This window comes from Perognathus longimembris, chromosome 6, assembly GCF_023159225.1.
Source record: "Perognathus longimembris pacificus isolate PPM17 chromosome 6, ASM2315922v1, whole genome shotgun sequence".
Classification (NCBI taxonomy): Eukaryota; Metazoa; Chordata; class Mammalia; order Rodentia; family Heteromyidae; genus Perognathus; species Perognathus longimembris.
In genome coordinates, this window is record NC_063166.1 from 27,158,799 (window position 1) to 27,172,863 (window position 14,065).

Genomic DNA, 14,065 nt, shown 5'->3' on the forward strand with positions numbered 1-14,065 from the left:
TTAAAACTTATTCTGCAGCAGCTAAGTATTTTTTTAGCCATAAACTGCCTTTAAATGGAAAATTATTGAAATAGGCTTTAAATATATTTAAAATAACTGTCATTTCATGTGTAACAAAGCTAACTGTGAAACTTGATGGCTAATACTCGCCAACTGAGGCTTTCCAGTACAACCAGGACTCTTCACAGTTGCCAGTAAGCAGTGCCAGCAATGCTGAACGAGGAAAGCAGACAGGCGTGGGTCCTAGATACAAGTATCCCCACAGCTGGCAGAAATTCCTTCTGGTGCTGGTCTAGTGGTGGGGCACTGGTGAGGCACTGGGTTCTGTAACTGGTGTTACAAAAACTTGTCTTCTACCGAGCCTTACCAACTATGTACATTGGTAAGATGTACCATCAAAATCTTGACTACTACTACACACTTCCTGTAAAATAACTGGCTGTCCTGGAATATGGACCAAACAAACAAGCAAGCAACAATTGGCCCTCACTCTTATTTCCATTTGTAAATGAGCATAGTACACATGCAGGTTTAGTGATGTACAATTAGGCACTAAAACAGAGCATCCCTTTTTTTAAAAAATCATAACAGGTGATACACCAATACCCAACCATACTGCTCAGCACATTCAGAGGTGTTGAAGGCAAAGTGACACGTGATGCTTTGGATTAAAACACATGGCTTCCTTCACACACACAGCACCCACCCTGTGTTTATGAGTGTGAGAGTTCATAAGTACATTATGTAAACACACCTCCTTGAGTGTAGACAGACACCTCTCCTTATAGCAGAATTCAGAGAAACTAACTGAAATAAGCTTTTGCCGCCGCGAAGGCAGGCCATTGGGATGCAATTCAGTCAGAGGGACAGACATTTAATAAGAATCTTGGTTTGCACCTCATGCTCTATTATACCAGATGGGAAAGGTCTGGCTTCGGATCATCTGATTAATCTACTTGTATTCCTAGGTCTTGGGGGCCTCAGCTTATTCAGTAATCACAGGAATCAAACTCAGGTCAGGTGTGCCTCTCAGAAACTAATTTTCCTGCTAACACTAAGTGGAGCGGTACTGCCCTGCCCTCTTGCCTCCTGTCCTGCTCCAGCTCTCCTCTGGGGCTCCTCTCTCACACTGCACAGCCTCCCCTGAATTTTAATCAAAGAAAACTGTAATTACTCTAGCAGGACTCTAATTTTGAAAAGACATTAGCCAAGACAATCACTTCATTACCCAGCATTTCAGAAGCCCACAAAGAAAAGGACGGATCCTAAGTAATATGTGTGCTTCCGAAGGGAACAAGACAACCCTGCCTGGTTGATAGGAGAAATCTGCCTGGTCAAGCAGGTGGACATGTCCAGCGGAACAGCCGAGTTTCTGGCCTGACCAGCAGCGAATACATCCCCTAGAAAATCTGCTGCCAAAAAACCCCCACAACTTTTTCTGCGACCTTCAGTGGCCTTCTGGAGTCTGCTCCGGGAGCTGCTTGGGGGAAATCTGGGGGTTCTCATGAATGCATGGCCGCCACAGAGGCGCATCCAACATCTGCAGAGGCTTCAGCCTGATTCACACCAGCTGTCTCTCATTCTGGTCTTCCTCTGCCCAGTGCGTCCCGGCTGGCACCCCTTCACCAGCCAACTTCACCTATCAGATTGGTGGTGGGGAGAAGCGCGGAATTCTTTGGCATGCAAGCACCCAAGCTCACAAGGAGAAAGATGGGGCTGCGCGCCCCACCCCCACCTCCCCACATTTTGCCATCCGGCATCCTTCCAAGACGGACCGGCACCAAGGCACTCCCCAAACCCACAGCTATATTTTACTCGAAAAACAGACATTTCACAAACTCCACAAGTCTTTGGGGGAGCCAGGCACCATCACCACGGTCCAAATCAAATTACCTCTCCAAAGTAAACCCACCTGGAGGGAGGTGGCACCCCCAGTAATGCAGCCCGGAAAATCCTGTATCCTGACAAACTGCCAGGATGGAGAATCCGTTAAAGAGCCCATGTTAAGGGAAAACCAAACCAAAACAAAACAAAAACCAAAGAGACAAAACAAGGGTAACATCTTTTTCAAAAGCTAATAATGTTGCCGTTCACACATCCCCCTAACCAACTCCCCACGACTTGCCCCTTTAACTCGCTTCGAACCCCTGGGCTTCCTTCGGGCGAGCATCTACCTCCCTGGTTATCTGGCACTGGCTGGGGTTAGCTCTGCATAGATGGCACTCTGCAAAGTGCCCGGCCGGCGAGGGTCATGCTTGGGAAGAGGGCAGACATCCCCTCAGATCTCCAGGCAGTAGATTCCGGCGGCGCCCCAAGTGAGGATCGGGGAAGGGGAGGGGGACCCGCAGAGCCGCCTTCCCGTTGAACCCCGCCACTCACCGTCCCGGGCGTCCTCCCCACGGCTGCAGTTGCTGCAAATGTGTTTGATCTCCTTGCCTAGTTGACAGTGGATCACAAAGGACACGTTGCTGTTGTGGTTGGGGGCGGGCTCCTTCGGGGGTTTCATTCTCAGCAAATAAAAAGCTTTTCTTTTGGATTTCTCCGCGCCTGGCACCGCGCCCTCCCTGCAGCGCGGTGAGCGGAGCGCAAACCTCCCCGGCTCCGTGGTGGCGCGCGTGGGATCCGCCATCGGGTCCTCGGGGCGCCTTGGGCCAGCCGCTGCTCGGGGCCCCGCGCGCTGCCACTCGCGCCCCTCCGCCTAGCCTGCATGCCCTCCCTCCTGCCCCGCTCCGCCCTGCCCCGCCCCCGCCGCGGGACACCAATGCCACCGCGGCGGGGCGGCCTCCGGGAAGGCGCCCAAGGGGGTCTTGACCTGGCCAACCTCGCTGCCCCGGCCGATCGCGGCCAGGTCCGAGCAGGAGGAGGTGCCCTTCCGCTGGTACCTGAGCCTCTCCACCCGCACCTGTGCGTGGCTCTCAAGTGCACCGCCTCCTCGGGCAGCCCCACCCCTCCGAAAAATCTCCGCACTCAGCCCTTCAGAGCCTGTGGGGCTGGAGAGGAGCGCAGAAAACTACCGCCACTCTGGAGCTCCAGGGCAGAATGCCAGCCTCTCCCGCTGCCCCCTCCCCCGCCCTTCTTGGAGCTTCACCCTGCCAAATGAAAGCAAGATGTGCCACACACAGAAGGCAGCTGCCCCGAGCCTTTGGGGAGAAGCGTCTCTCAGACCGGAACAGATTTCCAATTCTCTGGTGGGTGAACCCCCTCATCCCTTAACTCGCCCTGGGGTAGATAACCTGTGACAGTACAATGGATGTTTCCAAAATCTCCCTTCACCAGGCTCATGAACATTTCCATCCTCAGAAAAACAGCAAGTTGCAACTTTGTGATACCAGCTAATTTAGCTGGATGTTCTCCAGCTGTCCTAGCACAGCCAATAAGGCTGAAGCAAGCCAAAGACACCTACCGAGAACAATGTCTGAAATAAGACATACCACGGTAATAAGAATAGCCACAAGTTACTGAGCCTTGACTTGTTCTGCATTTGTTTGTTTATCACACATCTAAAGAGCCACTGATCCACAAAAGAACTGGAAGGCTCACCTTTTAGAAAATTACCTTCCTAATCATGTTCACCTCAACTGTTCTTTTTGGTGACTTTTTTTTAAAAAGAGAAATTTGGGGGCCCCAGCCCTGAGATCATGTCTTAGTAAGCCAGTGTAGGACCCAGGAATCTGTAGCTTGAACAAGCTCCCCAGGTGATTTTAATGCAAGTCATCAACAATGAAAAGGTGCTTACAGCCAGCTGTGTCAGATTCCAAGCCTGGGCTCTTTTCATTCTCTCTCAGCCCCAACCTTTAGTGCTTTTCCAGCCTACCACAGTAATGCCTCAAGGAATGCATTATCTGCCTGTGGCTCTCTCCCATAAACCTAGCTTTTCAGGCAGCTGGGCTCTGAAGATGGCAGTTCTAAGCCAGCAGGAAAGTCTGTGAGACTCTTATCTCCAATTAACCAGATAAAAAAGAGAAATTGAAATGGAGCTGTGGTTGGAGTGCTAAGAATGCCAGCTGTGGGCAACAACACTAAGAGCCTAGGCACTGAGCTCAAGCCCAGCACTGGCACAGAAAAGAATGGAAGGAAGGAAAGAAAAGGGAAAAAGAATAGGGAAAAAAGAGAATGCATTATCATTACCAGTTGTTTCTAAGAACTTCCACAGTGTTAATTTCCCAAAGTCCTGAGACAGAAGCCTCCACAAAAGGCGGGTTTTCAATAGTTTCTCCAACTGGGCAAGTTGTATCTAGATGGGCCTTCCACATTAAAGGGTTGACCATTCACTGGGATGCTAACATAGCATCCAAGCTCTCCAATTCTATTATCCTGTCATCTATGAAAGGCTCTAGCCAAGTCATTGTGGTCAGAATTTGCTACTAGTTAGGAAAGTCAAGGGTCCAGACACCAAGTAACTCCCTCCCTTCCCTCCAGGATTACCACCAGCCACAAGTATAAGTCATTTCTGCTGCTCCTCCATTTCAGATCACAAAGGTCCATTAGTAATCATGGCTGGAAGGCACTTGTTACTTTGTGTTTAATGTAAACATTTGGCATTGTCTAATCTTCTGGCCCCACCTCTAAACTATATCACTTCTCATCCCACTCAGAAAAGTTGAGGGAGGCAGGGTAGTATGTTTACAGCACGTGTCATCTTTTCCTGACTGTGTTTATAAAACTGCACACTGTTTCTACTTTCCTCTCTGACCCAAAGGTTGGAACAGGAAACCTGTATAAACCCCATCTGGCCTTATTAAAATAACTGAGCTGGAAGCGAGCTTTTATTCTCTCCCAGAATACTAAGCCTGACCTAAGGGCTTTGCATTTCTCTATCTTAATTGGCCAAGTGTGGTTTTGGTTGTAGCGCAGGTAACCAAGACACAATTGCAAGCTTGGACTTGGATTTCAAAAAATATTCCTTGAAGGATAGGGGGCTTTCATCTGAGTTAAGTGTGTAAAAAGGTCTATGGTTTGCTTGCAAGACCTATTTCCTTGTAATCCATCTTACTAATCGCTCCTGGCTAGATTTGCAGCCTCTAAATAAGTGCTGACCAATATGGTACTCATTTGCTATATGGAGCTATCTAGATATAAATTAATTAAAACATAATCAATTAAAATTCCTCAGCTATGTAGTCAATAGCTACACATGGCTAGTGGCTACTGTATTGGCCAATGTAGATTATAGAGCATGTCCATCACAAAACGTTACAATAAACCATGAAGCTCTTCGAGGATGTTTGGATTTCAATGTCTCTGGCTGATTTCAGAGATGATTAGTTTCAAAGGCAGAGAAATAATTGTCTCCTATCACAGAAAGTGGCTGGAGAAAGGTCTAGGATGCAAGGACCTCTAGTGCTGGTGGCAGTCTGGAAGGCAGTAGCTGAATCTGGCAGCTGCAGACACTACTTTGCTCTAGGAAAGAGAGCAGGACCAAGGTAGACACCTACAGGCATTTTCCTCTATTTTTTTTGGTTCTGGGTTCTGTGCTTGTTAGGCAGGTGGCTCTATAACTTGAGCCATATCCCTAGCCTGGGCATTTCCTCTTGACCCTACGTTGTACCCTGTGAGCTACCTTGTTGAAGCCTGCTTCTGATGTCCATTGTCATGGTGTCCTTATAGCTCTCGATGCCAAGAGCTGTCTTTTAGAGAGTTGTGTTTATATCCTCCTGTGTAAGAACATATGTTTGATTATGAGCCTTGTAATTATGACTCATGGGATTGCTGGCATTGATGCTCATTTCTCTGCATTGAGAATGCAGGAAAATGGCCAATCTACATCAATCTACAAATACACATATATGTATATGTATATGTATATATGTATGTGTGTATATATGTATGTATGTATGTATATATGTATATGTATATATGTATGTGTATATATATATATATGATTATTTTCACTTTTGAAAGGGAGGAAGAAACTACTGAAGGGAAAAGCAATCCATTCCATTCCATTGATCACTCATAACAGGGTTTCTTAACACCAAGCTTGTGAAATGTATGTGGAATTTTAATCCAGACAATTTACATGGGAAACAAATGACCCCTGTGATCACTCTCAGTGTCAATCTTTCCTCCCTTCTTTAGGATCCAATTAACTTGTAGATTCCTTTCTTAAAATTATTTTGGTGTTCTAAGTCTAATGGTGCTAACCCACAGTGCTCAAAACAGGATCTTAATGGCCAGAAGATGCCAGTTACAAGATGGTCTATTAGTGCAGATATCAAATTCTGCCTAAGAATCTGCATTTTGACAAGGCCCCCAGGTGACTTGGATAAACAGTAAGGTTTGAGAAAGACCTTCCTAGAAATTGGCCTCATTAGTAGTATATCAATAGTATTAATGCTACTATAAGTAATGGTATTAGTTACCTACCACAGTAAAACGGTTTGGTTCTAAAGTAAACCATAGCTAGGACTCCTCATCTCTTGGATCTTATGACTTAATGGGAGAGAGGATATACTCAATGGAAGGACATGGAAGAATAACCGAACACAGAAGTGGAACCATCAACTTGTAACCAGGGCCAGGTGTGGAGAAGAATGCATTTAATATGTGAGTGGAGCCACATGCAAAGGGAGCTCTGCAGAGAAGATGATGGGGGAGGTGCATGGGACAAGCAACAGTTGGGGGCAGGAGGGTGCTGATGGTGGCAGTGGCAGCGCCTCTGGGAGTACAGGGAAAAGGAGTTTTGGTGAGACTGAGTGGGTAAAGTGCCAGCACCATTGATTTGGAATACCAGTTACACCCAGCAAGGCACTAGCTGAAAACTGGGCTTTTTAGAAGACTCCACTACCAAGGGAAGGCAAACGTAGCTCTTCACCCCAAATCGGCATGTGAGAAGCAGTGTGTGATCTTTGTCAAGCCCAATATTTCTTAGATATTCAGGAAACAATCAAATGTAAAGGATAGATACAAGAAATGCTCATGAAGTTCTTGAAGAAGTGAATTTTGATGAAAACCACTACACATACTTGATACAAGAAATGACTTTAAAAATCCTTTCTTCTTTCCTTAGTGATTTTTGTTATATTTTTCCAATTTAAACCCTAGTTATCCATTTCACTTTCCTCCTATTCCTGTGATTGCTTTTTCTTTCTTGGGTTCTGTGTAGCAGGTTGAAGAGTGCCCCAATCTTCCTAAAGATGCCTGAGTCTAATCTCAGGAACAGGTGAATGGGCCATATTTGGAAAAAGGATCTTTGCAAATGTAATTCAGGATGGATCTTGAGATGAGAATATTCTAGACTTTCTGTGCAGCCCATCCAGTAGCAAGGATTCTGAAGACAGCATTCAAACTAGACTCAGATAAGAGGAGAGGGGCAATGTAAAGATGGAGGTAGAGATTGGAGTGACCTAGGAATGCCAGCAGCACCAATGGCTTAGAAAAGTACAAGGAAGGAATCTCCCTCACAGTCCCTGAGGGAAAAGCTCACCATGAGTCTGGATTTCCAGTGTCTACAACTGTGAGAGAATAAAACTTTGTTTTAAACCAACTGTTACATCACCCCTGGATAAGGAACACACTCCCTGAACACTAACAATGTGTAGTAATCATAATACAAGAATAGCAGCTATTTTCAGACTTGATCTAAGTGTTCAGTGTGCTTAAACAAGAACTGTAAGCTCTGATTTACAATCTGAAAGCTAAGAAAAAGGTTAAGAATTACTTTCAAGTGGTATCGCACTGCTTTTCACCTGTGTGTGCATGTCTGTGCATGGATATTTGGGGGGGCTGCTTTAGGGTATATTCAAAATTGTTTTAGCAGATGCAGGAATGAAAACTAGTTGTGGAATGGAAGTACACTGACATTGAGAGGCAATGCAGCTTGCAGGATTCTGCATATTTAGTAAGTAGTCCTCCCTCTATACCCACAGGATGTATGTTCTAAGACACCTTCGGGCTGTCTGAAATCATGTAATACCAAGCCCTGTGCATGCCACTAAAGTTTTTATTGAGAATGTTAGCAACTTCGGCATATGATTTTGTTTTCTGTCCCTATTAAGTAAAGAACGTTTACCTTTTCACATAAAGGAAGCACTTTACAGCTTCCCTTTGGCATATCCAAATTTCCAGCCTTGTTTTTTGTGTGCTCTGAGATGATTATGGTAAAATAAGGTTACTTAACTGAAAGTGCTTTGATATCTATCAGGCCAGCGTCAATCTGATACCTAGATGTGTTGTAAATGAATAAAGGGCAGGAGCATTGATATGGTAGATGAAGAGTCATGTCTAGGATGGGACAGAGTAGGGTGGTACAAAGTTTCATCTCACTGTTCAGAATGGCATACAATTTAAAATGAACACTTATTTACATAATTCTTTGTTAAAATTATTTTGACAGGGGTTGACTGTGGGTAGTTGGCACTGGGGAAAAGGGAATACCATACAATCCATTTATATTCTGTGCAAGGAGATGTAATCAGCAGTAGATGTAGGGAGCCAGGGAAAATTCTGTGTGCAATTCAGGGCTGTGTAAGTAGAGATCATACTGAGCTCTCACACATTGGGCCAGCTGTATGGATTATTTATGCCTGGCATCTCTTCTATAGGTTGAATTATCTTCCAGACACTTGCAAGTCTAATTATTAAATCCTTTGAATGTCACTCCTGCAGATAAAGATTAGAAAGCAGCCATACAACCAGAAACATTTAATTCTCTGACAAGTTGGCTTTTCCATCACCCTATGTTTTTATGTTTTGGAAATTATAACAACATTCTTCTCCATTACTGTATCTGAATCCAAACTGGCGAGTTTTTGGTGTAAGATCCAAGGGCAGACTTGTGGACAGCAGGTATGTAAAGACAAGTTTCATGTGTACTTTTTGCAGCTGGAGTTCTTAAAAATACATGTGAACCATGTAAATGGTGTGAGTTGGTTTTTTTTTTTTTTTTGTATTTTTGTAGGGTTTTTAGGGGCTTTTAGTGAATGTTTTGTTTTTGTTTTTCCCCGAAAAACTTTCGATAGAAAGCAATTTTACCTTGAAGGGTTATGATAATTCTACTTAGTAAGGGGCTGTTTCATGCAAAGACTTCTGCAAACATTTAGCAGAGAATACTGTAAGGAGAAGAGATTGAAGTCATTTAGACAAAACAGATGGAGAGAGGACTGAGGAAGCCCCTCCAAGGGTATCAGTCCTGCAGTTCCCTGACCGAGCTGATGCTTTGGAAGACTTCTTTATCTTTCTGAGTTATCTTGGAGGGGAAGAGGACTAGAATAACCTAGTTTTTGAGTCTAAATCAAAGGATCTTCCCCATAACAGGCTATGTTGTAGAACAGATATTATTTTTGTGTCTGTGGCAGAAAAAAAAAAAAGATCAGATCCGGTGGGAATTTCTGGAAGATCTTGTATCAGGAAGGTCAATTATCTTTAAAATCTATATTGCTACTATACAAAAAAGGCTCTCATGCTCAGTTAAAAAATTGGGTATCAGGTGTTGCTGATCCTCATGTCTGAGGAAAAACAGAGGGTAGATGGGGTTGAGTTTACAAATTGTTCAAGTTAAAATGTGAGAATGAGAATTGCAGTTCTCTCAAAGCATTTCATTTCTTTTTTTTTTTTTCCAGTCCTGGGCCTTGAACTCAGGGCCTGAGTACTGTCCTTGGCTTCTTTTTGCTCAATGATAGCACTCCACCATGTGAGCCACAGAGCCACCTCTGGCTTTTTCTATATATGTGATGCTGAGGAATCGAAACCAGGGCTTCATGCATACGAGGCAAGCACTTTACCACTAGGCCATATTCCCAGCCCCAGCATTTCATTTCTTTACATGTTGCTCCAAGTTATAAATCCTATTTTAAAAGACATTTATAGCTGTTACATTTTATAAACATAGCCTTCTGGTTTTCCTTTTGGGAATGAGTTTTTTTGTTGTTGTATGTTTTCAAATTAGACACTTTATCTATTTATCTCATGGAAACAGAAGCATTAGAATATGCCAGTGTACTAAGTACGTTTATATTGTGGTAAAATAAATTAATGAGTAGGTCCACTGGTGAAGAAATAACTGAGCTGGGTGCGGGTGGCTCACGCCTGTAATCCTAGCTACTCAGGAGACTGAGATCTAAGGATCATGGTTCAGAGCCAGCTGGGGCAGGAAAGTCTATGAGACTCTTATCTCCAATTAAATCACAGAAAAATGAAGTCGTGGTGCTGTGCTTAAGTGGTAGAGTGCTAGTCTTGAACAAAAGGAGGTCAGAGATTGGACCCAGGCCCAGAGTTCAAGCCCCAGGACAAGCAAAAACAAACAAACAAACAAAAAACCCGAAAAATCTGCAAATAATGTGATACATATAACACGATGCCCCTAAAACATGAGTCAGACATAGTCAACATGAAGTATTTTCCATTATATATGTATATACACACATATATAGGATATATCTTTACATATAAATTATGTGTGTATATACACACATATAATTTTTGTTTGTTTTCTTTCTTTGTTTCTTTTTTTTTTTTTTAGATCAGTTCTGGTATCTAGCTCAGGTTGGCTTTGAACTCCTGATACTGTTTCTGAGATGGAGGCATGTACTACCACGTTCATCTTCACAATATACTGTGAAATGAAAAAAAAGTTCAGAGTGTTGACTATTACCATGACCTCATTTTTGTCAAACAATTACTTTAGGCAGCCATTTTGTCCTCCAGATATTTCTGACTCACTCACAGCTTTCAGGTGCATGGCAGGACTGCAGTAGGTACAAGCAGATAGATTCCTTCTTAGTGGGCAGATCTGAGTAAGCAGCTCTGACTTAGGAGTGAAAAGCAGAGGTTCAAGATAGAAGCTGCTGCTTCTGCTTCGGTTCCAGAGTGATGCAGTGATGAACTGCTGTAGGTTAAATCTTGAGTGCTTTTCCTCCAACACTGCTTGTTGAAGGCGGGATCTCCAGTCTGTGGCACTATTGGGAGGTAGTAAGACTTTTAAAAGGTGGAGCCTAATGGGAGGAAGATAGGTCATTGCCCTCAATGGGGCAACAATGCTTGTTTCCCAGACACCACATGGTGAGCAGCCTCCTTGGCCACATGCTCCTGCCATGATTACTCCACCAGCATTGGCTCAATAAAACCAGGAACCCAAGGGGACATGGGCTGAAGTCTCCAAAACCAGGAGCCAAAATAGGCCTTTTCCTTTATTAATTATCACAGATATTTTGTCACAGGAATGCAAAACTGACTAAAACATGAACCATGATAATGCTCAGATAGTATGACAAGCAAAGCTTTTGTTGTTTCAAGCTACTGAAATTTTCTTCCTGCAGCATGACTCTAGTCTATGGGAATGAATGCAATGAGATCAAATATATCACATTATTTAATTATCAGATCAACTTCCTTTTATGATTTTTATGATGGACCCTGATTCTCATTTTGAACCTTAGGAAACAAAAACTCAATGAGATTATACCTCTCCCCCCACTAATTTCACAAATTAGCTTTTTTTTTTTTTTTTTGCCAAGAAGAAATCAGAGCTAAAATACATTTAACAGCAAAGCATACCTTACCTTTCCCCAAATATCTTGCTGACATTCAGGGAGCTGGTAGGTAGTTTTTCATCAGAGGACCCTCAGCACTATTTTAGGACGGAAGCATATGGCATCATAAAATATGACCAAGAAAGGTTATCAGACAACTGGCACAGGACACAGAAACCTTGGCTGCCACACAGAGCAGAGCTGCTGGTGGTAAAGGGGACAGGGATAAAAATAGACCCATGGTTTCTTATCTATCATCTGTATTGGTGAATGGCTGCCCTTTCTGTATTTTAAATAGACTGTGGTTGCATATTCTCTGATGCAACCCTTTTCAGGCAGAGTTTATGTCTATAGGTGTGAGGAGCCTCTTGAGGCATTTCATAAAAGCTTACAGTTGGCAAATGATAATAGACATTTTGATGCAATCACAACTGTGAGTACATAACTGGTGTAGGAACAAGGTAAAAGGATAATATAACATTGGTTCTTTCTCCAAGTTTGAGAAGTTCAGTTATACACAAAACGCAATTACCTCTGTGGGCAGCTACATCTAGCCAGCCACTGGAGAGTTAACATTTTATCCCAGGAGTATAAAATTGTGACATGAAATGACTTCTTCTGAATAAGACGCTCTAATTCACTAAGGAAAGCATTAAAATATGCACTAAGACTTGTGAAGTGAATGATCAAAGGAACAACACTGCTCCTAACAGGCCAGGTTGTGTCTTCTTTCCAGCACGAAAGCATCCTGTGAGCTGGTGAGCTTCCAAGACAATATTTTTTACAGCAGAGACTCCATGCCAAAGAGGAATGATATTTTTTTTTACACATTTTATTTCAATAGCGCTTTTGCACTATGATGCATATAAGAGCCACAAAGATTATAACAATGCTTTTTAGCCATCTTTCATATAAAAGAAATGTCTGCAAAAGTGAAAGCATAAATTAAAAAGCTAAGAAGAGAATTTAAGAGGGGGAGAAAATATATATTTTATATTATATATATATATATATATATATATATGAGGGAGCGGGAGGGAGAATGAACAAATGAGAATATATTCTAAAATCCTTCTGAGATGATCTCAGGATGTAGGAGTGGGGAAATTTCTTTGCTTGCCAGAGGCCCCTAGGTTCAATTCCTAGTACTGCCCAAACAAATCATTCAGAAATATTCATCTGCCTCAAATCTTGTAAGTTATTTTTAAACCATACCATTTTTTGGCAGTAGGAAGGCAGAAAAGCAGAAGAATTAAGCATTGACAAAAATGATCAATAGCCAGATGTGGTGGTATACGCCTATGGTCCTAGCTACTCAAGAGGCTGAGGTAGGAGAATCCCTCTAGCCCAGGAATTTGGGAACAGTATGAGCAATATAGCAGAGCCCATCTCCAGTTTTTTTTTTTTTTTTTTTTTTTTGGCCAGTCCTGGGCCTTGGACTCAGGGCCTGAGCACTGTCCCTGGCTTCTTCCTGCTCAAGGCTAGCACTCTGCCACCTGAGCCACAGCGACCCTTCTGGCCGTTTTCCATATATGTGGTGCTGGGGAATCGAACCGAGAGCTTCATGTGTAGGAGGCAAGCACTCTTGCCACTAGGCCATATTCCCAGCCCCTCATCTCCAGTTTTTAAAAGAGGAAAAAGAGAAAAAGAAAAGGATCAGTATTTAAGAGTTATGCAAAACGTGAAATGTTCCCATAATCTTACAGACATTAAGTCAACATGGTTTTATATTTTACCAAATCTAATGCATAGAAACCATTTAAAGGAAATCTTGGTGGAAAGGTTGACCATGTAAAGTCCCTTTTCCAATCTCCCTTTTGGTGCTGCTTTTCTCTTCCTTTCCTCGAATGGACATAAAGTCAGAGAAACCAAAAACCTTCAGATTATGATGCCTTGGTTTCTGGAAGGCGAATCATACCTTCCTATCCTGGCACACTCCCAAATCTGTCATTATTTTCAAGGCACTTAATCTTAATTTTACTTTAAAATTAAAACACTGGTTTGCTTGCCAGAGAAAGGCAAAAAAATTTCTGGGTAGCCTGAAAGGTGATGCACAGAAGTTAAAGTTCTCAGCCATGCTGCAAAGCATGAATGTATGTGACTGACAAGCATCACTCATAATTATAGATTCCGGTTTCTTGCTAATGTTCAGAAACCCTTAGAAGATGTTAGCACACTTGGATATTGGGTCTGTTGATTTTTCTTAAATGGTTCACACTAATTCAACTGTGAGCTGTTTAGCGCATTTTATACACAGTTTGGGAACTATTACCCGTCATTAAATTCATTTAGAGTAAACTCTCCAGGCAGGCATTGATAACACTAAATCTGGTGTTCCACAGTGGCACATGATCAAATCATCACTGACTGTGCTTGGGTGTTAAGCATATCTTCCAGCAGAGAGAGGCTTTGCCATTGACACGGCTGTGCTGGGAAGCATAGGGGTCATGGAGGAGACACACAATATCCATAAGGAAATGCTGTCTGCATAAAATATTCCTCAAGTGTCACTAAAGTCCTAGTAATGAGAGAGACGTCTCCATCCACATGGAGTATGAGAATAATAAAAAGGAACAGCTATTTTCCTGCAGAGAAAT

The 14,065-nt window shown here is 43.0% G+C and overlaps 1 protein-coding gene across 11 annotated transcripts in view; it reads right to left on the reverse strand.

Annotated features, from left to right (window-relative positions):
- The window catches only part of Phactr1 (phosphatase and actin regulator 1), a 432,942-nt gene that overhangs the window by 204,069 nt on the left and 214,808 nt on the right, over positions 1-14,065 (reverse strand). The window contains exon 1 of one of the 11 annotated variants that reach the window (XM_048348458.1): positions 2,380-2,676. The exons of the other annotated variants lie outside the window; for them this stretch is intronic. Coding sequence (XP_048204415.1) covers positions 2,380-2,629 — 250 coding nt within the window. The 5' untranslated portion in view covers positions 2,630-2,676. Of the gene's footprint in view, positions 1-2,379; positions 2,677-14,065 lie in introns of those variants that run through there. 11 annotated transcript variants of the gene reach the window in all.